At 40.1% G+C, this 25,380-nt stretch overlaps 1 protein-coding gene across 1 annotated transcript; it reads right to left on the bottom strand.

Annotated features, from left to right (window-relative positions):
- Nucleotides 1-25,380, bottom strand: gucy2d (guanylate cyclase 2D, retinal). The gene is made up of 20 exons (XM_010893472.3): nt 24,978-25,380; nt 20,382-21,326; nt 19,857-20,155; nt 15,068-15,437; nt 14,879-14,957; nt 14,653-14,761; nt 12,462-12,581; nt 12,200-12,283; nt 11,914-12,090; nt 11,676-11,832; nt 10,499-10,648; nt 9,839-9,987; nt 9,414-9,577; nt 9,031-9,223; nt 8,698-8,872; nt 7,236-7,334; nt 4,001-4,095; nt 2,347-2,432; nt 1,034-1,126; nt 1-929 (listed from the first exon to the last, which is right to left on the bottom strand). Exons 2-19 carry the CDS (start codon nt 21,190-21,192, stop codon nt 1,042-1,044), a joined length of 3,402 nt encoding a protein of 1,133 aa, XP_010891774.2. The 5' UTR covers nt 21,193-21,326; nt 24,978-25,380; the 3' UTR covers nt 1-929; nt 1,034-1,041.

The raw sequence follows: 25,380 nt of genomic DNA, 5'->3' as shown, positions 1-25,380 counted from the left end.
TGTTTCTATACATACAAATCTGCATTGTATTTAATAAGAAAAAACCAATACAATGATAGCATGAAGTATAATTTTTGAGAGATCATTTTAAGGAGAAACATTTAAATACATTGTAGTAAAGTTAAATTTCTGGGAACAATGTTTTTCCAATGCATTTACTTATAAGAATAAATGAATAATGTATGGGTACAATAATTCTTTGAGATTTCTCAGTATTCATTCAATAAATTACACAGTTTTAATGAGTGAAGCAGAACAATAAGGAAATAAAAAAGCAGATAATGTATTGGACCAGTTTCATCAACAGCCTACATTCTACCTGTAAGGAAATACACTTCTCCTAAGATTGCTCATAAAGAGGAAACGCTGTACCAAACTGAAATATAGCAGGGCCGATGCATTGCAGTTTGTGCTACATTTTAATATACCCATGTCATATAATGGTTTATGAATACCTTTCACCCTTGGGGTTTTGAAATTAAACCTGTCAAAATTTCTACAAAGCAAAGAGACAGTAGAAATACAGTACATTCAGTATTACACACTTCACAGGGTTTATTAAGCCAAAAGTCCATCCCTTCCCATGTTTGTCCAGTGATCTTCCCATTTCTCAGTGACATCTTCATCAATATACCTGGTATTTTGTTCATTATGTTAGTTATCCCTCCTATTTCCCACATTAACTCTAGTTTTAATCCCCCTATTTAAACACATTTTTGCTCTGTGCAATCAATGTAATGTGCTAAAGACAGTGTCTCTCCGACTTTGGCTTTTTTGTGCAATGTGTATCAGCACTGTTGACAGGACACATGGGGTAATGCAGTAGAACGTCTGTCAGACATCCTTAACCCATCCTCCTAATCAACCTGCTCTATTCACCTCAACTCTTGTTTACTCCAAACATTTGGTAGAGGACTGGGCAACACAATCTGTGGAGAAAAATCATATGTTAACACTTGAATTAAAATCAAACACCTTCTTTAGGGAAATTACGTAACTTTTAATATAGAATTGACAGGGACACCGGACATACCTTGCAGGCTACTTATTCTTTGCCTGTCGGTCAAGGAATTTCTGTTTTCTATCGGCAGGAATCTCTTCCAAACTTATCCCATGGTTGCTTGCCCTGTGGAGTCAACAACAGAAGGCTTACTCTCTTGTTGATGGCCCGTGCACATCAGTTACTTAAACAACCTCAGCCTCAGCCTGTAGCAAATGTACTGTTCACATTAACATAATTTCCAAGTAAAACAAATTTTAACTCCAAATACAGTTATAAAATGGTAATGTGGACAGGACTAAATGAGGCAAACACCAGTGTGAGACAGTAGGAATAAAAAGTCACCCATCCCTTTCAAAATGTTCACCTTTTGATTCATTTCAGGCTGCGTTACAGCCTGAAATGAAAACACTAAATCATACTATTTCCTGCTTTATTTACACACAGTAACCCACAATATTATGTTAAAAATTTACTAAAATTAAAACCATAAAATACCCTATTTGTACACACCCCCTGATTTAGTACTCAGCCACCACCGTGCTTTACTGAGGCAAGGTGTTCTTTGGGTGGACAGATGTATTTGGTTGTCAACAGACATAGCCATAGTAAAGGCCAAAAAGCTGAATTTTGTTCTCATCTGACAACAGCACCTTTTGCTACTTGGCATTGGAATTAACAATGTGCTTTTTGGCCAAGCTCAAATGAGACTTGATGCTGCCTTTTTCTGAGGAGTGTTTATTTTCTTGCCACCCTCGAGACAGATTTGTGTAGTGCTTGTGAAATTGTGGTCACATGCACATATTGACCAGTCTTTGCCATAAAGGCCTGAAGCTCCTTACAAGTTGCCAATGGCTCCTTGGCAGCCTCTCTGATCAGTCTCCTCCTTTTATATCCATCCCATACCTTTCCACAACTTTATCTTGAGACTTTCTATATCCACTGTATATAAACAAATTCCAGTCATGCTAGCTGCCTGCCTGTAGTCAATGGTAAAGATGAGTTATGACATTAGTCACTGTGGGAAATGAACCATAACAGAAGGGTCAGACGAGGAGTTCACTGAAATAGTTTGAACATTTTGAATTCATAAAACGGTTAATTTCAGTCATGCAATCTAAGTAGCGCTCAATGGGTGACATTATCAGATTTTTCTCAATTATTTTCAGACATCTTATGTTCTATATTCACTGACCTAGAGGAAAATGTACTGTTTTATGCAAACAACTGACATTAGGGCTGGGAGAAAGACCAAGCAGGACTGTGTCAGTGAAGGTTTACTTAAAAAAAAATAATAATGCAAAGCCCAATGTAAACAGAGCATGAAGGCATATATAAAATCTTACCCTGGAGTAAGGTCAGGTGGTATGGGCAGTGGCTTGTCAAACCCAGCTCTCCCAACCAACCAATATGTGTTTTCAATTCCTTTCCCCTGAAAGAGAAATAGGGAAAAACCGTCTGATTGGTGAGTTATGCTTTGTTTTGGGGAACTCACAGTTTTTGGTGTATATGTATGTACAGTATCTCACAAAAGTGATATTTTTGTAAATATTTGCTTATATCTTTTCATGTGACAACACTGAAGAAATGCCACTTTGCTACAATGTAAAGTAGTGAGTGTACAGCTTGTATAACAGTGTACATTTGGTGTCCCCTCAAAATAACTCAACACACAGCCATTAATGTCTAAACCGCTGGCAACAAAAGTGAGTACACCCCTAAGTGAAAATGTCCAAATTGGGCCCAATTAGCCATTTTCCCTCCCTGGTGTCATGTGACTCGTTAGTGTTACAAGGTCTCAGGTGTGAATGGGGAGCGGGTGTGTTAACTTTGGTATTATCACTCTCACACTCCCTCATACTGGTCACTGGAAGTTCAACATGGCACCTCATGGCAAAGAACTCTCTGAGGATCTGAAAAAAAGTGGTGTTGCTCAACATAAAGATGGCCTAGGCTATAAGAAGATTGGCAAGACACTGAAACTAAGCTGCAGCACGGTGGCCAAGATCATACAGCAGTTTAACAGGACAGGTTCCACTCAGAACCGGCCTCGGTGGAAGTGTCATGGTTTGGGGCTGCATGAGTGCTCCCAGCACTGGGGAGCTACACTTCATTGAGGGAACCATGAATGCCAACATGTACTGTGACATACTGAAGCAGAGCATGATCCCCCTCCCTTCGGAGACTGGGCCACAGGGCAGTATTCCAACATGATAATGACCCCAAACACACCTCCAAGACGACCACTGCCTTGCTAAAGAAGCTGAGGGTAAAGGTGATGGACTGGCAAAGCATGTCTCCATACCTAAACCCTATTGAGCATCTGTGGGGCATCCTCAAATGGAAGGTGGAGGAGCGCAAGGTCTCTAACATCCACTAGCTCCGTGATGTTGTCATGGAGGAGTGGAAGAGGACACCAGTGGCAACCTGTGAAGCTCTGGTGTACTCCATGCTCACAAGGTTTAAAGCAGTGCTGGAAAATAATGGTGGCCACCTTATTGGCTGTGTGTTGTGTTATTTTGAGGGGACAGCAAATTTACACTGTTATACAAGCTGTACACTCACTACTTTACATTGTAGCAAAGTGTAATTTCTTCAGTGTTGTCGCATAATAAGATATCAAATATTTACAAAAATTTGAGGGGTGTACTCACTTTTGTGAGATACTGTATATCTATGTTTAAATGTGGGGACCAGATTTCCCCACTAAGATTAGTAAAACCATTGTCAATTCAACAGCAGTAAAGATTTTGACATGTGGTGTTTATGGTAAAACCTTTGGGCATAGTGTTAGAATTGGGGTTTCTTATAGGATTAGGCATTATGGGTTAGTTATAGACTTAGGCATTATGATTGGGTTAAGTTTATGAACAAATGTTAGTTTGTGGTGGTCTAAGTGAGGTAAAGTTAAGGATAGTGTAAAGGCTAGGATTAGGGTTAGGTTCAGAGCTTGTGGATAAGAAACATGAGGATAGTGAGAGTGTGTAAGTGTGAATCTACCTTCAGCTCTGTCATGCCCCTGGTGTCTATTTTGTAGCCCAGTTTCAGTTCATGCAGGATATCGACTGTGCTTTGGTTGACATGAATTCTGTAAGCTGAAATATCAAACAATAACATCCACCACAAAGACAACATTATTCTTCAAATATTCTAACACAAAATTAATTCAATGTAAATGATCACCAGTACTCCATATGGCCACTTGGTGGGAGTAGATGTGAGATTTATTGTACTCATGTCGATGACTCACTGATACTGACTCAGTGATACTCACTGTAGCTACTATTATAGGTACTATTGGTTACCACTCATTAACCCTATACAGTTAACACCCTAAGAGCAATCTGTTGCTAAGTGAGCATACTGAATATTTTTTGAAAAATGTTTGTTTACCATATCACCCAAAGAGTTTACAATCATTATTACACTAATACAACACATACATTCCATGATTTGAAGCTTATTGTCTTGTTCTTTTCTTCAAAGGTAATTCTTACATAGCCTGGAAGTACGTTTTGGGTCATTATCTTGCTGTAGGATGAACCCCTGACAAACTAGGCATACACCATATGATATTGCATGGTACTGCAAAATGCTGTTGTAGGCGTTTTGGTTCAAAGTGCCAGTCCCTCTGGGCAAGTTGCCAACTCTGGTCCAGCAAAAGAGCCCCAGACCATCACGCTTCCACCTCCATGTTTGACAGCTGGTGTCACACAGTGTGGAACATCCTTTTGCCTACTCAACATTGTACAAAAACCTGGCATGATGAACCAAAGATTTCACATTTTGATTCATAGGTCCATAAGACCTTCTAGTCTTCAGTAGTCCACTGGCAGTTGTTCATGACCCAGGCATGCCTCTTTTTCTTATTTTGCCATCTTAGCAATGGCTTTCTTATTGCCACTCGACCTGTCAAACCTGCAGCTCCAAGTGTTCTCTTGAAAATTGAAACAGAGACTTGCTTTCTTTGACTAGTATTTCAAGCTGTTGACTCTCAGAAACGTGTCTACCAATTGTTTTGTGGCTTTGGGTCAGCCAGACTTTTCCAATTGCCTTTTGATGGTGTAGAAAACTGTACTCAGTGAAACCTTGGTTTTCTTTGCAATTTCTCTTAAGAAAATAACTACAATTTTAAGGATTATAATGGTCTATCTGTCTTCCTTTGTTATTGTCTTTTTATTGCGGTTATGATAGCAATATACTACTTCTTGCAGTACAATACTGTTAAAATATATGCTCATGAAGGGGTGCAGTAACAAAATCTGTTCCTACACTCCTTTTATACAGACAGGGTTTGTAAGTAATCAACAAAAATTGGGACACCTGTAGGAACTGTTAGCATCAACATTCAAGGCTTAATTTACTTCCATTGCTGCAGAACAGCTGTAAGTTGTTACAGTTAACCCCCTAACACATTACTTGTTCCCTGAAAAAACTCTGAAATGTATATCTTTTTTTTAACCTGTTAGTTTACCGCTAATCTTTGAACTATTTCAGGTTTTTCACTAGACTTGAACTGCTTAGATTTTAATAAATACTAGAAAGATGGGGGTGTACTAAAACCTTTGACCGGTAGTGTACATATACAGTATCTCACAAAAGTGAGTACACCCCTCACATTTTTGAAAATATTTTATTATAATTTTTTATCTGACCACACTGAAGAAATGACAATTTGCTACAATGTAAAGTAGTGAGTGTACAGCTTGTATAACAGTGTAAATTTGCTGCCCCCTCAAAATAACTCAACACACAGCCATCAATGTCCAAACCGCTGGCAACAAAAGTGAGTACACCCCTAAGTGAAAATGTCCAAATTGAGCCCAATTAGCCATTTTCCCTCCCATTTCCCTCCTCGTTAGTGTTACAAGATCTCAGGTGTGAATGGGGAGCAAGTGTGTTAAATTTGGTGTTATCGCTCTCACACTCCCTCATACTGGTCACTGGTCACTTAGCATCATATCCAGAGGTTGTCTTTGGGAAATAGAGGTATGAGTGCTGAAGGGGTGGGGGGGGTCAGCCTGTCAGTGCTCAGACCATACGCCGCACACTTCATCAAATTGGTCTGCATGGCTGTCGTCCCAGAAGGAAGCCTCTTCTAAAGATGATGCACGAGAAAGCCTGCAAACAGTTTGCTGAAGACAAGCAGTCTAAGGACATGGATTACTGGAACCATGTTCTGTGGTCTGATGAGACAAAGATAAACTTATTTAGTTCAGATGGTGTCAAGCGTGTGTGGTGGCAACCAGGTAAGGAGTACAAGTGTGTCTTGCCTACAATCAAGCACGGTGGTGGGAGTGTAATGGTCTGGGGCTGCATGAGTGCTCCCAGCACTGGGGAGCTACAGTTCATTGAGGGAACCATGAATCCCAACATGTACTGTGACATACTGAAGCAGAGCATGATCCCTTCCCTTCTGAGACTGGGCTGCAGGGCAGTATTCCAACATCATAACAACCCCGAACACACCTTCAAGACGACCACTGCCTTGCTAAAGAGAGCTGAGGGTATACCCCAGACCTAAACCCCATTGAGCATCTGTGGGGTATCCTCAAATGGAGGGTGGAGGAGCGCAAGGTCTCTAACATCCACCAGCTCCATGATGTCGTCATGGAGGAGTGGAAGACTCCAGTGGCAACCTGTGAAGCTCTGGTGAACTCCATGCCCAAGAGAGTTAAGACAGTGCTGGAAAATAATGGTGGCCACACAAAAAGTTAACACTTTGGGCCCAATTTGAACATTTTCACTCAGGGGTGTACTCACTTTTGTTGCCAGCGATTTGGACATTAATGGCTGTGTATTGAGTAATTTTGAGGGGACAGCATTTACACTGTTATACAAGCTGTACACTAACTACTTTACATTTTAGCAAAGTTTCATTTCTTCAGTGTTGTCACATGAAAAGATATAATCAAATATTTGCAAACATTTGAGGGGTGTACTCACTTTTGTGAGATACTGTATGTCTCAACACATCTATCAAGTTTACATTGCTACATTGCAGAACATTTTTAGTGAAAGTGTATGTGAGGCAGGTCTGTTGGTGGGGGACATTTACATTAAACCTTACATTTGCCCTCTAATTCTACCAATAGTCTTAAAGGATTAGTTAGGACTGCTCATCGTAAAGCCTCTTGATGCACCAACAGCCATACACCAGGATCAATCCCTAGTGGCTTCACACAAAGCAGTATTTCAGCAGTTTCTAGGGAAAGAATAAAAATGAGGTACTCACGCAATCCTGTGGACTCCATCCGAGAAGCCGTGTTGACTGTGTCTCCGAACAAACAGTACCGAGGCATCGTCAGACCAACCACTCCTGCTACCACAGGGCCTAGTAGACAGAGACATAAGCTAATGGTTAACCTACTACTAAGATTAGAAGTCACGATTCCTGATTAATGTAAGTTCACCAAAAAAACTTAAGTATCTCACATCTCTTTCTGGAAACCCCAAAATGCTCATGAGATTGAGATCAGTTTAACTGCAGAATATACTTTCAGCCTTCAGCAGATGTTAGAATATTTTTATTGTATGTCCATTATGTTATAACATTTATATTACATATCTTAAATCCACATTATGTTCAATCCATTGACTACAATCTGATTTGTTGTTGTTGCAACATCCTCCTGTTGCTATGGCAGATTCATTAATGCTAATGATAACCCCTTTTGGGAGCTGGTCATTTTTGGTGATCAAAAACTTGAATAACAACTCATACAAAAACTGTATTAGAGATACTAAACAATAGAAATGTAATCCTTTTCAGATTAAAAAAATAATAATTACTATGTTGCCCAACACCTGAACAATTGTGATCTGCTTAGTGTCTTTTGTATTCTTGACCATGAGTCTGCTCGAGAATATTTATCTTCTGTTTATATTCGCCTGGCAAATAGACAGGTTCCTTTGAAACAATTCAGAATTAAGGACTAAACCTTGGGATATCCCACAGATCTCAGAGTTCTGGGAAAACTCTTTCTTCAGCTAAGAAACCAGACCTTCAGTTTTATCACCCCTCACAATCTTCCGAAAACCATTAAGTTCAATGCATTCAAGTTTTTCTGAAGTTTAACATTTCTGGTAAAGGGTGTCTTTACTTAGGAATGTGTTTTTTATTATAATGCTATTATTTTTATTATGAGTATTTTCATTTGTCTTTGATTATTATATACCTGTATTGTGCAAAAAAGGCCAAGTAGTCACCTCGAGTAAAACCTTAAATATCAGTTGGTAGGGTAGAGTAACCAGAAGAAAGCCTTTAGCTGTGCAGACTAATAGGATGACAGGGCTAAGTGGATGACATTTTACAGTTCCAAGAATGTTCCAGACAGGGATCAGGTAAAAATACACTTTTGTTCCAATACTCTGACGTTAACGCCATCTTCCAGAGAATTACAATACTATTTTCTTTAATCATTGTGGGATACTCATTCTCAGTATAATTGATCAAAGGTAGGCTATTTTAATTAGGCTAATGCAAAGAATTTTACAATTCATCTGTTGATTTTGTTGCAAATGCATGAAGTGCAATTTAGAGCATTTGATCTCATGGACTGCTGAAAAACAAATGATCCCATTTAAAAACAAAAAACAACAAACAACAGGAGTGTGGCTTTAAAGAAAAATGTTCAATGTTCTATATTATAAACGCAGAGAAAAACGTTTCAGTGATTAGAAAATGAACTACTCACCAGAGTGCAGACCGATACGGATCTTGACTTTAACGTCAGGCATGTGTCTCATCTTGAAGGTTCCAATACAGTGCAGGATGTCAAGGGACATGTTTGACATTTCAGCCGCATGGCGTCTACCGTTCCGGTTTGGAACCCCAGAGGCTACCATGTAGGCATCTCCGATGGTCTCCACCTTAAGGACACAATGAATCCATATTTTGCTCTTAAAGGATGGAGGCACTGACACACACATGCACAAAAGGCCATGCATCCATTTACTTCCACGATTCGTATTGAACCTATTAAAACCTTCCGTTGGATCACTTACTTGAATCATGACAAGATTCTCACCTTGTAGACATCGTGCTGCCCAATGATGGCATCGAAGAGTGTGTAGAGGTCATTGAGTAAGTCTACTACTTCAATGGGCTCACTGAGAGCAGAGATGGTGGTGAAGCCCACAATGTCACTGAAGTACAGAGTGACCTCAGAAAAGTGTTCTGGTTTCACAGGCTTGCCCGTCTTCAGGGCCAGGCACACAGACCTATGGAGTCAGACCAGGGAGAAACGGATGGAGTTGAGGGGTGGAAGGATGAAGGTCAGTAGTTCACTAGGAAATAAATCGCACAATGCCAATGGATTTAAAACAGAAAGTAGTACTCTCAATACAGGGATTTGCAAACAGAGGGGGCGCTTTCTAAATGTTCAGTTGCTGGTGAGTTGCTGGACCTGACCTGGGCAACATCTGGGCCAGCAGGTTATCAGTCTTCTTTCTCTCCACCTCCAGCTCCTCTGTCCTCTCCCTGATCAGGTCCTCAAGGTTAGTGGAGTACTGCTCCAACATGCGTAGCATGGAATCTATGATGTTGGTCTTCTTCCCTTTGGTTATACTCTTAAACTAAAGGACGAAATGATTGCCGTTAGGATGAGGTTAACTGTGTTACACATTTGCGATAAAGCTCACAAAAAAACTTGTTAAACCTTTACATTTTTAGTTCTTGTTAACTTGAGGCAAGAACTAAATATATTGTTAGCTTAAGAGTTTTTAGCTGCGTGGCTGTGCACGTCTGTGAAAACATGCATGTGTGTGTGTGTGTGTATGTTTATATGTAGCTTGTAGACATTGTGAATGTTTGTGAGTTTGTGTACTGTAATATACCTGTTTGAAGATCTCTTCAAAGGTTGGTCTTTTTTCTGGCTCCTCACTCCAGGCCTGTTTCATGACCTGAATCACCTCCAGCGGAGCCTCATCCACAGAGACATGGGGCCGACACAGTGGTGGGGGGGATTTCAACTTGCTAATGATCTCTGACAAACACAAACACATTTTGTTGAGCAATTTCAAACCTTTGGGGATTCCAGTTTCACTTCGTTTTTGAGAGTCAGAAAGTCCATCAGGAGATTCATTGTAGATAGTTTGTCAATAGTTTTTTGGTATTAGGACTATGTTTTGATGAGCACCTGTTTGATGAGTCATTAGAAAGTTAGAGTGATTTAGAATAAGGGTTACGGTTAGAATTGGAATATAGGTTAGGGGAGGGGTATTCAATTCCTATCCTATGAGGGCCGGGCCCTGCTGGTGTTCTGTTGTACCTCACCATTAATTGCACCCACCGTCTACATAAGTCCTTGATTACAGGGTCGCAATAAAAAAATTGACTGGAACTGGCTTCGACGTCCGGAGTTGAACGGATAGTTGAGATGTTACTGATGATCGGCAGTATATCTACAAATGTTTTGTGACCCCCCCCCCCCCCACCAGCTGTTTTCCACCTGATAAAACTAGCTCATGTATTGTGTACAGTTTGGCAGGTCTCACCCTTGGGAGGCATGTCCAGCATGCAAAAGGGAGCAGAACGGGAGATGACCTCCTGCATAACAATGGCAAAGCTGTAGACATCACCAAGGAACGTTCCACTCTGCCTCTGCTTGGAGTCCCGCAGCAGCTCAGGAGCCGTCCAAAGTTGATCTGTTAGGTGAGCCGGGGCGGGACCAAATGGAAAGATTCCATAAAGGATCAACTGAATGAAAAACACCCTCTGGTTGAAAATCTACCAAAATATCCTACAAAGTGTAAGATACTTTTGGTCTCACCTAAATGATAAGACAAAAGATGTCTGTCACAATTAAGGCTAGGCAACAGGTTTTCTTGTATTTGGTTTTACTATTAAGACACAGCTACAAAACTAGATATGTACTGTAAATCACAATGTTTGGTTTCACATTGGGCATCCATATGGGACAGTTTTAATGACACAAAAACCTCAAACCAACAATTTTACAAATGAATACACAAAAAATGAAAGAATCTAAAGAGAATAAAACACAGACATATTGCCCCATTTACACTGTGTAGTTTATTGATTTAAAATCAATGCAAATTTGCCAAGGATGCACTCCAGCTGGATTCGAGACGCAATACCTGGTTAGATTGCTTCAAGTTATGAATAAGAGGGAGTGACTGACAGTACTTTCAGCCCCCCAATAGAACTGTATTTCTTTCCTTGCAATTACTTGGAAAATTATAAAGATGATGGATGACTTGGAAAATGATAAAGATGATGGATGACTTGGTAAATGATAAGGAGGATGGATGACTTGGTAAATGATAAGGAGGATGGATGACTTGGTTAATGATAAGGAGGATGGATGACTTGGTTAATGATAAGGATGTTGGATGACTTGGTAAATGATAAGAAGGATAAAGATCTTGGTAAATGATAAGGAGGATGGATGACTTGGTAAATGATAAGGAGGATGAATGACTTGGTAAATGATAAGGAGGATGGATGACTTGGTAAATGATAAGGAGGATGGATGACTTGGTAAATGATAAGGAGGATGGATGACTTGGTAAATGATAAGGAGGATGGATGACTTGGTAAATGATAAGGAGGATGAATGACTTGGTAAATGATAAGGAGGATGGATGACTTGGTAAATGATAAGGAGGATGGATGACTTGGTAAATAATAAGGGTATCCCTACTAACTTACCCTCAGGCCTGCCCTCATGAAACTCAATGTTCTGGGACAATATGATCTCGTTGAAGCCATACTCAGTCACCTTCAGCACAAAGCGTCCGTCCACCACACAGTTTCTGGACTTCAGACGCCCATGGATAACACCACGGTGGTGCAAGTATTTCATTCCCTGGGAGGGAGGGACATAAACGATGAGGACAGAAATGTATCCAGGAATGTATCTGAACAAGAGTGTTGTTTCCCCTCTCACCCTGATTAGATCCATCAACAGGGAGGACTTGAACATCCAGTCAAGGCGCATTTCCTCATTGTTGAGAAGGTCTTCCAAGCTGCCCCTGGTGCAGTGTTCTGTCACAATACCAAAGATCCCAGAATCAAAGAACAGGCCAAGGAACAGGTTGAGATTCTCATGCCGCATGTCCCTGAGCTGAGAGAGTGGGAGTGGACAGAGGGTAGGAGGGCTAGGTTAAGACAGAGGAAAGGTACATTGTACATACAGAGCTCGAATGTCCTGCTGTCATGAACGACTCACTCACCCGGGTGAAAATACACTGAGTGTTATTATTGATACTTGTCACGCTGTTTCCACTGGGACATTTCTTCAACCAAACCCAGTCTCCCTAGTGAACACACAGAGTATCTGCATTGGGTGTGTGCACTTCATCACATGTGATCTAATCCAGTTACATAACGTATTTGTATGATTTCTTACATGAAGAGCATCATACTATATTCTTGGATTGTTTTCTCGGTTCTACAGTTGTTTTACAGTAGTTTGACCACAGTGGTGTGATCTACCTCGAACACAGCGACACTGGAGCAGTCAGGTGTAGAGGCAAAGTAGCTGCGTCCTGACACGGAGTGGCGAGGGGTCTTCACATCCAGCTGACTCTTCATCATACTGTCTTCATTCAGTTTCTGCTCATAGAGAGAGGCATGAGATAGCAAGAGAGAAAGGGCTTCAGAATAGATAGTCCATCAAAAATAACAGACAAAAACTGATTCACACACACACTTCTTGACCTTAACCTCAATAACCTAATCTTTATGCGTAAACTTAATCAAGTCTTAACACTTAACCCTAACCTGTAATGCTTATACCTAAATTCTATCACTAACCCCAATTATATGTTTTACCTTAGACCTAACCACTAAATCAGAAATAGATTTTTTCCTTGTAGGGACAAGCTAAAAACCTTGTAGGGACAATTTGTTTTCTATTGTTAGGCATGGACCACACACACTCACAAACACGTTATGTGTTTTACCCAGAGGTAGTAATGGCCAAATGAGGCTTCATTAGCAATATTTTAGCAACAGGATATAATGCTGGCAGCCCCCAGATTTTCTTTATCACAATAAAAGCCATCATTGAAATTTATAAGGCCATATAGTTAACAATCTAGTCTGCAAAAATGAACAGACAAGAACAACATTGGAACGGACATTAAAGATAAAATGACAAACTAGATTGACAGACTATATTGTTACCTATATTGCCTTCTCTATTTGAATGATGGCTTTTATTTTGAATAAATAAATCTGAGTTAGAGCTGCTAGCATAATATCCTGCTGCTAGAAGAACAGTAATGAAGCCTCGAATGGCCATCACTACTATGTGTACAGAGTAAAAGTTCTCAGCAGCGTTATGCTTTGTTCACCAGCTTAGGAATATTCTTAATTAAGACCTAAATGACCAGCGAAAGGGAGTTCAGAACTAACCGCTGATCTTAACTGATCAATGAAATAAAGAGTGATCAATTAAGTTCACCTGTTAGTTATGAACTTCTTTTACCTGATAATTATAGTTTAAAGAAAATTCCTTAAACTGTTAAACACAACGAGCTACTTTCATATTGTACTTTTTACAAATCTGGCTTTACTCTCCTTGAGGACACCTCCAAATCCTACTTTCCCTACATCTTAAACCTAACCCTGACCCTAACCCTTAGGTCAAAAACCTAACCCAAACTACTAACCCTATTTATTATAGTACATTTTAAACTTCACTCATAAACCCAAAATGTGCTTTTTTTTCCATAGGGACCGACTAAATGTCCACACAAGATTTTTTGTCCCCACCAAGTTAATAAAACAAGCGCACACACACACGTACACACACACATTTATTTTACTACACTCGTGAGAACTATTTTGGGACCGAAATTAAAAATCCTATTTTCCCTCATCCACATTAACAACATTAATTAACCTTAACCTTAACCATAACCATAACCATAACCTTAATAACGTAATTTTTTAAAATTCTCCCACCACAATTACAAATTGCTATTTATGGCTTTGCCTTGTTACAGGATGGTCAAAGTTAAAGGCACACTTACTCCAAGCATATACTGCAAAGATGGTACTGTGCCAGTTTGAACCACCATATGCTGGACCGCCAGGGTCATTGGTTTGTCAAGACCAGGATGCAAAGCCCTGGTCATAATGCAGTTGTGCTATGAAGATGCAACTAACTGCTGCATTTTCCATATTCAGGACCTGCCAAAACATCTTGTGTCGACAGATTTCTAAGGGTTTACTGTCTTTGTGGGGACTTCAGGTCCTGACCTGCACACAGATGTGGATTTTACATAGGTATTCAACCCTCTCCTCAGGGACTCCAACAGTTTTGATGCAGCCCTGAACTGGCAGACCTGATTCACTAATCAAGGGCTTGATGATTAGCTGACAGGTCTAATAAGGTTATCAAGCTCTGGAATAGATCAAACACATGGAACGGCTAGGGGCCCTTCAGGAGGAGGGTTGAATACCTCTGACCCACGCACACGCGCACACACACACACAAAACCATTTGTTAATCAATCCTGGGGGGACCTGAAATGCAGAAATCCATGTTCCCTAGCCCTAAGTTTAACCTTAACCCTAACCTCAATAACCCAACCAATTTTTCTACATTTAAATCTAACCCGTAATGCCTAAACCTAAAAGAATACCAACTTTACAGTATCATGGGCCTCAAACCAACCCTTTTGCTGGTCTGTGTATTGATGAAGATCAGGTCGTCCAGATTCAAGATTATTTTTAAGGGCACGCTCCCTGGTCCTCCAGAGCCCATTCCAAACAAGTCACCAGTTCTGGTTAGACACAAAAGGACAGAACCTTAAACATAAAAATCTACATTTTCAATCAACAGCATGTGCTCAATGCAGAACACAAAAGCAACTGATTTACACACTTTCAGCCTAACTTACTTGCTATAGTAGGCAGCTGCACCTCCAACCAACCCACAAAACAGAACCAACAGAAAGAGGAGAGTACCTGCATCCATTCCTAAAGGCAGAAGAGCAGATAGAGAATGATAAAGGCGAACAGTCAGAGCAAAAATAGACCTTTTCACCTAGCAACTGTTAGATCATCGACACCAAGGCTAGACCACCTACCCCAGCGGCAGGTGATATATGGGCTGAACCAGCAGCGAGAGTCTTTGCTGGGTGTACTGCCTGCAAAGTGGATGGAGCGGCCATTGTACTTGACAGTCCCGTATTTGCCAACAGTGTGAGGGGCCTCCAGAGTGTGTGTCATGTAGAGTTCGTCACCCCCATTCGAGTCCAGAACCACATAACGAGCCAGCATCCCCAACCCATCTTCGTCAGATGAGATGTGCTGGTTGAAGCCCTCGAATTCAACCCCTCCATCGCTCTCAAGCATGGTCTCCCCATCCACCCAGCGTCCCGATGCCATGCGACTCTTCTCCACTGCATAGGCCATGTAGTATATCATGTTGTAGATTGTGCCAAAGAAAGGTGACACCTACGCCAGTTGACAGAAATGTGACAATGATTGATCTGATCAACTCTTTTGAATACTACCCTTTAGACAGGAAGTAAGGGTTTTGATAATGCTATATGTAACACACCCACAATAAAACTGGTCACTATCCTCAAAACTACAACATTATTACATTATAAGATTTATATTTCATTGGTTTACAAACTTGGTCCAAATACATGTAGTTTACCTGTTCCTAAACTACAACGGTACTTGTAATAGGTATAAAATGTCCTGTCAGCGAAGTGTCATTGTCTATACAAACACCTCTTTCACACCTACAGTATTGTTGTACAAACCCATTTCCAAAAAAGTTGGGACGCTGCCTAAAATGCTAATAAAAATAGAATGCAATAATGTGCAAATTATTTATCCCTATATTTAAGTGAAATGTTTTTGCATTCTTGCTTGATAGAGGATTGCAGCTGCTCAACAGTTCGGGGTCTTCTTTGTCGTATTTTTCATTTTATAATGCACCACATTTTTTCAATAGGTGACAGGTCTGGACTGCGGGCAGGCCAGTTTAGCACCCAGACTCTTTTACTATGGAGCCATGTTGTTGTAATACGTACGTTTAATGTGGTATGGCATTGTCTTGCCAAAATAAGCAAGGCCTTCCCTGAAAAAGACGTAATCTGGATGGCAGCATATGTTGCTCTGAAACCAGTATATAGTGTTCAGCATTAATGGTGCCTTAATGCTGAACACATATTTGCAAGTCACCCATGCCATGTGCACTAATGCACCCCCATACCATCACAGATGCTGGCTTTTGAACTGTAAACTGATAAGAAACCAGATGGTCCCTCTCCTCTTTAGCCCAGAGGACACGTCGTCAATGATTCCCAAAAATTATTTCTAATTTTTATTTGTCAGACCACTGGACAGTTTTCCACTTCACCTCAGTCCATCTTAAATAAACTCAGACCCAGAGATGGCGGTGGCATTTCTGGATCATGTTTATATATGTGATGCAGTGATGTAATGTGTTCACAGACAATGGTTTCCATGAAGTGATTTCCTCTACAGTCTGTTTTTAATGCAGTGCCGCCCGAGATCATGGCCATCCAATAATGGTTTTCATTATTTCATTATTTTAATCATCTATTGTACCATAGATGATGAGATCCCCAAACCCTTTGCAATTTTAATTTGAGAAACGTTATTCTTAAATTGTCACATGATTTGCCTGTGCAGTCTTTCACAGAGTGGTGAACCACTCCCCATTTTTACTTCTGAAAGACTAATCTTTTTATACACAATCATGTTACTGACCCGTTGCCAATTAACGTAATAAGTTGTGTCGTTTTTTTTTAAACGTGTTGCTGCCATCAAATTCAAAGTGGGCATATCTCAGTTTCAACATTTTATGTTGTCTTTATACTATTTTCTTTTGAATATAGGGTTTAAATGAGTCGCACATCATTGCGTTCTGTTTTTCTTTACAATTTACACAACATCTCAACTTTTTTGGAGACTAGGTTGTAGAACTGTATGCATGCATCATCAGGGAATGTGCACAAAAATACGAAGGTTAATGTGTACCCGCTTGCAGTGACGCTACAGGAGTGATGGAAACCTTATTAAAAGGTGCTACATACAAGTTTCAACAGATATCAATCCATATCACTGACAATTATATCAAGTAGATTCAAAATCTATCCATAGTAGGTAACTCCTGAAAGAAATGTGAAGGGACACACCAAGCAATACAAGTATCCACAGTTGTGACAAATATAACAATCAGCCCCAAATAACAAAAGAAGTACAGAATTAAGAGTACAGAAAAAATTTCATTATACACCTGAATTTTTCACTTACAGTGTTAATGGCTATCATGTGTCATGTTAGTGGTTAATATTTTGTCACTTATCTGGAGTCCAGAGCCAGCTGAAGCCTACCTACCCACAGAGGATCCCTCATTGTGCCCTATAATTAGGGATAGAGTTTAGCCTTTAAATGGAAAAGATGCATCTGTGGTAGACTGCTAAATTGTATTTTATATAGATAATATTAATGTAATTCTTCTTGGCTGGAGAAAATTACACTAGCACTTATGAACCTGGAAAATCTGTCGTCCTTCACGTGCCACGGCTGATCATTAATTAATGAAGACACATTTGTGGTTCTGATTCTGGAAAGAAAGATCATTGAACTAGTACATGCCTGTGTTAGAAATCAGATCAATTAGGAAAGTATATGAAATACAAATCGTAGCTAGTCTATTAACTTGTAGTGATGCATCCTCTATGGGTAGTAAAAAGTGTGCATATTGGGCACTCAATATGTTTTAATCAAATTCTACCCCCTTTATCTCATAATTTTGTGATGTTCAATTAATAGTTACGACCTGGTCTCCCAACAAGATCAGGGGGTCAAAGATCTGGACAGGCGTCCACAGAAACATATGCAGCAAGCGGTTACACTTCTTTTAATATTGCACATTTAACCAAGGTTACCAGGGACAATCGTGCTAGTTAAAGAAACATATTACAGGATTTAAACTGTAGTCAAAATGGAGTAACTGAAATATGAACAATATTATACTGTTGTTATATCTCGGTCGGGTGGTTCTCCAGTCCCACCTCCATTTGCCCAGACAATACAAGGCCAATATGCATCACACTTTGGAGCCTCTCAACCAGGATAGTGCCTTAGACCATTGAAACACATCCTGGTATTGAACCCAGGCTTTAGTAGCATCTTAGACAATTGTAACATACCCTGCAATTCAAAGATTGCACTTTGATCACTTAGCTGCATCATTGCCACTGTCACTAACATTGTGTAGACACCGTAGCCATACTGACAACCAGAAGTTGTGTACATGACACTAAATGGGCTTGGAAATACTCTAACCTTGCAAAAGTATGCGATCATCATGATATTTTCAAATATACTTCGACGAATGGCAATGTTGTCAATAGCTAGCAAATTCCATCAAGAATAGCTAGCAATGTGCTAGCAAGCTAAAATAAATTTTATACACTAAAATGCACTTTAGACCAAATCTTCTTCAGCTCCAATTGATGAAGCATGGTGTAGAATTCTCAGCCCCAACAGGAATGTATATAATTGTATTGTGACTACTGTGCAGTCTTTGGACACAGAGTTTAGTAGGACCATTGCTCCCACCATGAAGCAACTGCTTATTGAACTGACTCCTTTGTAGCCAATTTCTTAATTAAAATGTACAATTAGTGGAAAATGAATTACAACCACAGCAATAATCGGCTTGCCTGATTATAATCACCATTGAATTGCAGAATATACAGTGGGGGAGAACCAATATTTGATACACTGCAGATTTTTCAGGTTTTCCTACTTACAAAGCATGTAGAGGTCTGTAATTTATATAATTATATCATTTTGTTTTAGACGGAATCTAAAACCAAAATCCAGAAAATCACATTGTATGATTTTTAAATAATTAATTTGCATTTTATTGCATGACCTAAGTATTTGATCACCTACCAACCAGTAAGAATTCCGTCTCTCACAGACCTGCTAGTTTTTCTTTAAGAAGCCCTCCTGTTCTCCACTCATTACCTGTATTAACGTCACCTGTTTGAACTCGTTACCTGTATAAAAGACACCTGTCCACACACTCAATCAAACAGACTCCAACCTCTCCACAATGGCCAAGCCCAGAGAGCTGTGTAAGGACATCAGGGATAAAATTGTAGACCTGCACAAGGCTGGGATGGGCTACAGGACAATAGGCAAGCAGCTTGGTGAGAAGGCAACAACTGTTGGCGCAATTATTAGAAAATGGAAGAAGTTCAAGATGACGGTCAATCTCCCTCGGTCTGGGGCTCCATGCAAGATCTCACATCGTGGGGCATCAATAAGAGCATTGAAGATGGGTCGTGGCTGGGTCTTCCAGCATGACAACGACCCGAAACACACAGCCAGGGCAACTAAGGAGTGGCTCCGTAAGAAGCATCTCAAGGTCCTGAAGTGGCCTAGCCAGTCTCCAGACCTGAACCCAATAGAAAATCTTTGGAGGGAGCTGAAAGTCCGTATTCCCCAGTGACAGCCCTGAAACCTGAAGGATCTGGAGAAGGTCTGTATGGAGGAGTGGGCCAAAATCCCTTCTGTAGTGTGTGCAAACCTGGTCAAGAACTACAGGAAACGTATGATCTCTGTAATTGCAAACAATGGTTTCTGTACTAAATATAAAGTTAAGATTTTATGATGTATCAAATGACAGACTTCTACATGCTTTGTAAGTGGGAAAACTTGCAAAATCGGCAGTGTATCAAAAACTTTTTTTAGCTTGACACTGTGTGAAAATAACACTGGGAATGGTGCTGCTTTCCATTAATTGAAGCCCCAATGTATTTCCAATCTTACAATGAAAGAGGAATGCCCTGGGAGCCGTGCTTTGAAATGTCTCACCTGCTCTGGGGGAGTGCTGGTGCGGATCTCAAATTTCTCCTGAGCATTTTTGAAGTTCTCATAGAAAGTGTTCTCGCCAGAATCCATGGTGATGGTGAGCACTCCATCGTAAGCTTTTCTCAACAAGCTATCATTAGTCAGGGCATGAAGGTTTGTTCCTTTGGGCAGCGAGTATGTGAGGGTGTCATAGGGGATGAAAACATAGCCACGATCTATCATACGTGTGTTGAAGGCAGCAGTTAGGAGCTGATACTGGGTCTCACCACCGATCAAAGCTGAGTGCATGCACATGATGACCACTGCAGAGTCAGACCAAGGAGGGGAGTTTGGGAGGAGCAGAGAAGACAGGAAAAAGTAGAATAGGGAGAAGAAATCAATCGTTGTAGTGAGGCAGTCTGATACAATGAAACAAATTGATGTAATGGATCTCACCTTTTATCATAAATTCACACAAATACACACAGGCATAAGTAAGCACATGCATATAAACCCCCCAAAAATGCACAAACAAACGTACATACATACCTCTGACACGGTCTAACTCCCTAATCATCTTCAATGCCTTTGTGGGCCCCTCCTTGTCCGACTCAATGGTGATCACGCTGCTGACCGGCAAACCCAGGGCCCTGAGAGAGGCAGCCAGCTCGTGCCCTGTAGCTTCCCAAAGGTCATCCTCTGATGTCAAAATGACCACATGGGCCCAGCGGAAATATCGCAAGACAGTGAACAGAACCCGGGAGGACAGGGGCAAGGGCCGATGAAAGGTGGGATACTGTCCTTCCTCCATGTTGGGTTTCAGGCAGGCCCAGGACAAGAGGGGCTTATTCCAGTTTTTTGCAAACAGGGCAGCCGATGAGCAGTAGCCTGGGTTTGCTGGGCCGAGGAAAGCAGAGCCGTAGCTTTCCAGAGCAGTGAATCGGGCTAGGGCACGTGATGTTTTACAGTCCTCGTTGACCAGAGCATAGTCATACCAGTAGCCTTTCTTAGTGTAGGGGTCATGGTTGAGGCGCGCGGTGGCCAGGCGGGCAGCCAGGTCAGGGAGGGCTTTGGAGTACATAGGGTCACATGTCCAGGGCCCAATTATGGCCACAGTGAATGTGGTGCCCCAGGCCGCACAGGGTATATAAACAGTGATTAGGAGGGACAACACCAACCAGTCACCCCACCAGCTTCTTGAACGTAGCACCACAGATGACAACACGCGGGTCCTACTGTTCATTGTGTCTGTATCCTCTGTCCTTCTTTGTCTCCTTCTCTCTCTAACTGAAGGATCTTGTGTCCATCGTGGGTGGTGGGAGAGATTGAGGAGGAAACCAGAGTTTCTGTGAGCTGCCATTGTTCCACAAGGCTTTCGTCAAGAGAATTAAACACGGATGAGTTGAAACTGATGGAAGAAGAATTCTTCCAACTAGCACTCTGTGAATCACTAGCCCAGAGCTGGGAAGGTTCTCACTGGACTCCCAGACATCCCTGTTCGCAATGGAATATATAAGAAAGAGTGAATGAACAAAATGAGACATTGATGCATATATTTTTTGCTGTCTCAATTTGTTGAGACAAACTGTCGTTGTTGGTGAATTACAATGGCATTAGAGGTTCAGTTTGTATAGTAATTTAAGGTTACCTTTATTACCATATAGAGTTTTTTTTAAAAATAGCATTAAATTTGCAGTACTTGAAAGCAAATGCAAATGCTAACATGGGTTTAAATGAGAACAACAGAAATACTGTGGATGTTATTAAAAATGGTTGGCAATTGAGCTACAATAATTTCAACTTTCAGGTTATGCTAACTTTAGAGTCTCTAAAACCTATATGAACTATTAAAAGAATATTTGCATCAATTACTGCAAATTAACCCAACTAACAGTAACTCTTGAACTGTTCAAGCAAGACAACCATCATTTTAACCAATCAGACTAATACCATAATGACAACCATAATAAACAGATTTCCAGAGGTACTGCAACATCAAATGTTGAAACTGAGACATTTTATTGTTCTTTGAAAAATATATGCCACTTTGAATGATGCCAGCATCACATTTAAAAAAAGCTGGGACAGAGACTGGAAAAAAGACTGGAAACTGGAAAGATTGTGTAATGCTAAAAAAACTACCTGGTGGAACATCTCACAACTAATTAAATACAACAGGTCAGTAACATGATTGGGTAGAAAAAGAACATCCCAGAGAGGATGAGTCTTTCAGAAGTAAAGATGGGGAGGGGTTCACCACTCGGTGAAAGACTGCGTAGGCAAATAGTGTAGCAATTTAAGAATAAAGTTTCTCAATGTAAAAGAGTTTGGGGATCTCATATTATCTACGTTACATAACATGATTAAAAGATTCAGAGAATCCTGAGAAATCTCTGTATGCAAGAGACAAGGCCAAAAAACAATATTGGATGGTCATGATCTTCGGGCCCTCAGGCCCTGCATTAAAAACAGAAAATTCTGTGGACTAAATCACTACATTGGCTCTGGAACACTTCCCAAATACCATTGTCTGTGAACACAGTACGTCACTGCATCCACAAATGCAAGTTAAAACTCTACCATGCAAAGAAGAAACCAAAAATAACCAAGATAAAGAAACACTGCTGGCTTCTCTGGCTCTGAGCTCATTTAAGGACTGAGGCGCAGTGGAAACCTGTTGTATGGTTTGACAAATCAAAATCTTTTTGGGAATCATGGAGGACCCATCCTCCGGGCTAAAGAGTAGTGGGACCATCCGGCTTCTTATCAGTTTACAGTTCAAAAGCCAGCATCTGTGATGGTATGGGGGTGCATTAGTGCACATGGCATGGGTAATTCACATGGCATCTGTGAAGGCACCCATAATTCTTACCAAACGCTTATGGAGTATTCCCAAAAAAAAGAGGTGATGCAATACAGTGGTAAACATGCCCCTGTGCAGAATTTTTTTCAACGTGTTGCTGGCATCAAATTCGAAATGAGCATGTATTTTTCCAAAAACTAAAAAAATTCTCAGTTTCAACATTTGATACAGTATGTTGTCTTTCTACTATTTTCAGTTATATATTGGGATGACGGATTTGCACATCATTGCCTTCTGGTTTTATTTGCATTTCATGCAGTGTCCCAACTTTTTTTGGACCAGGGTCGTACATTTTAACAACTTTTACATTTAAAAAATATTTTTAATTCTAAATAGTTTAAATGTGCACACATTTGAATAAATTACGCTACAAACAGTAAGAGTAACTCTACACCAAATTGTCTTGCTGGCTGTTTACTACAGTCACTAGTACCACATCAACATTAACATTGTGTTTGAGTGTTTAATAATACCGTTGCTCTTGTTCACAAGGATCTTACATCATTACAATATATATACATAAAATATTAACAATAGGTTGTGAAAACGTAGTTGTAACTAGAAAAGGATATTGACAGAAGTAAATGTGCTGTGCTTGTTAGCTTCTTTGGATCTTTAAATGTCAGTTCATGGATGCTGTACTCATATTTTAATTTGTTAGGTGGATGCACATCTTCAACAACATTTGGTTGACATTGCTGTCACATTGGCTTTGATCTGATGTTGGAGGAGCTCAGTCCTAGTCCATCTGTCTATTCAGACCTGGGTGCCCTGAAAGTTGAAACCATGGCTGAATTAATGTCCAGCTCTGTGCCCATGCAGCTTGCATGACAAGCAAGTGGCAATCAGATTAGCTGCTCTGAGTCTGAGATAGGTGGGGGCTAATGGCCATAGTGTGAGTGGTGGCTCTAAATCTGGCTTCCATGTCCCTATCGCTTTTCGTTCTCTGAAATCATTTGCTCTCAGTGACCTCATGGTCAGCCTCTCCTTCACCCTGGCAGCCTCTATCTACTCTTTAATAACCCCAGAAATAACTGGATTAAGAAGACCATCAAGACTCTTTGACCTGAACATCACAGGCCTTACAAAAACATGTCACATTAAAGTAACTGTATAGGTCAGGGTTGGGGTAATTTTAAATTAAATCCAGAGACTCATTGATTCATTGAGACTCATGTCCTCTTACATACAAACCAGAATTGCTAATTTCAAACAAAATGTACACTAACTAATACGTGGTTGAGTGTCTGTGGGAAACAAATGCTGTCCTGCTGTCCTCAGAGGTCTGGCCAGGTTTGAGCAGTGTAAAACTGTAGCCCATTTGATACAGTGTAATTCATTTACTTATTATCATGAGTTGCAGCTATTGTGAAATGTTAGCAAGTAGTCGATAAGCTACAGTATATGGCATCTCCAAAAGCTAATAATGGTAAAGACTAAGAAGCTGCTAATTGGCTAAGTGATGAGGCCAATAAATAATTTTACATTACCAATAATACATTAATAATATATTACCAATAATTTTACATGCAACTTATATAAGAAATTTTAACTTACAGTAGTTACATATCATCTGTTTCCAAAAATTCCTCCATTTGCTTTTCAAGTACCACTTTTGAATCATCCTGCACTCCAGGTAGTTTACGAGTTAGAGAAGCTACAATGTCATGAAATGAAATGTACGTTGATGTTAACTTGCTGGTCTCATTCACATAATTGATGCCACAATCATATTGTATAATGTTTGTTGTAGCAAATTATAACTATACTGTATAAATATAAAAATAAAATTCCAGCATTAAGTATTCTGGGAAAAAAACATTTACTAATCATATAATAAAATATAAAAATGTTGATTGAGTCCATCACATTTTAATTCCTCTGTAAATCTGAAATGAAAATCTATCATGGTAAAACTGCAGCAACTATCATATTGGTAAATTTCTGTGGAGTAATAACATTAGAACCTTTAACAAGACACCAAACTCCCTTTCTTTCAACATGTTCAGACCATCTATATATAACTTAAAATTCTTAATGTTTTTAATCAAATACAATTGTGTACAGATTTGCATAAATGGTTGCCCCAGTGATGTTTGTCCATCTCTGTTGTGTAAAAATATTAGCACTTAATCCATTAAATTGACCCTAAAAGTAATTTGTTAATGTTGACTAGTAAACACTACATAATAGGATAAATGTTTTGAATGTATTGACATAAACCAAAAAAACAGCCTAGTACTAAACATAAAACAAAATCAATGATTAAACGTGTTGCTGACCTGGAGTAGTTTGTCTATAGCAATTCCATAATGATGCTGTCTGTCTCTGAATGGCAGAGATCCAGGTGACAAGCAGATTAAATTCAACAGTAAAGCAGGTGCAGTATCTTCAGATAGGAATATAAAAGAAAAAGTAATCCAAGGAGGAAAATTCAGAATTTTCTAATCAATCTTTTACATCTTTCCTTTGAGATTTTAGAATCCTCTTGCTTGAAAAAATCTCCTAAATCCACAGGCTTCCTGTAATTTAGTCCTGGTAGTCACTGCCTCTGTTCTGGACTGGGACCTGCCCCAAACCTAGGAGAAAGGGACGTAGGGGGACGTAAGAACAAGGGTGAGTTTCACTTAGTGTGGTAAAAGACCTCTACACTGATTTGTGAGAGTGAACAGGTGATGGGAAGGG

Source organism: Esox lucius, chromosome 7, assembly GCF_011004845.1.
Source record: "Esox lucius isolate fEsoLuc1 chromosome 7, fEsoLuc1.pri, whole genome shotgun sequence".
NCBI lineage: Eukaryota > Metazoa > Chordata > Actinopteri > Esociformes > Esocidae > Esox > Esox lucius.
The sequence above is the reverse complement of the archived record's forward strand: the minus strand, read 5'-3'. Positions and strand labels throughout refer to the sequence as shown.

Coding starts and splice junctions, on each gene's coding strand:
- gucy2d (XM_010893472.3), bottom strand. CDS start 21,192: ATGGCAGCTCACAGAAACTCTGGTTTCCTCCTCAATCTCTCCCACCAC. Junction 14,762..14,878: donor GCAGCTGCCTACTATAGCAA/GTAAGTTAGGCT, acceptor GTGTCTAACCAG/AACTGGTGACTTGTTTGGAA. Junction 9,224..9,413: donor CTGGCCCAGATGTTGCCCAG/GTCAGGTCCAGC, acceptor CTGACTCCATAG/GTCTGTGTGCCTGGCCCTGA.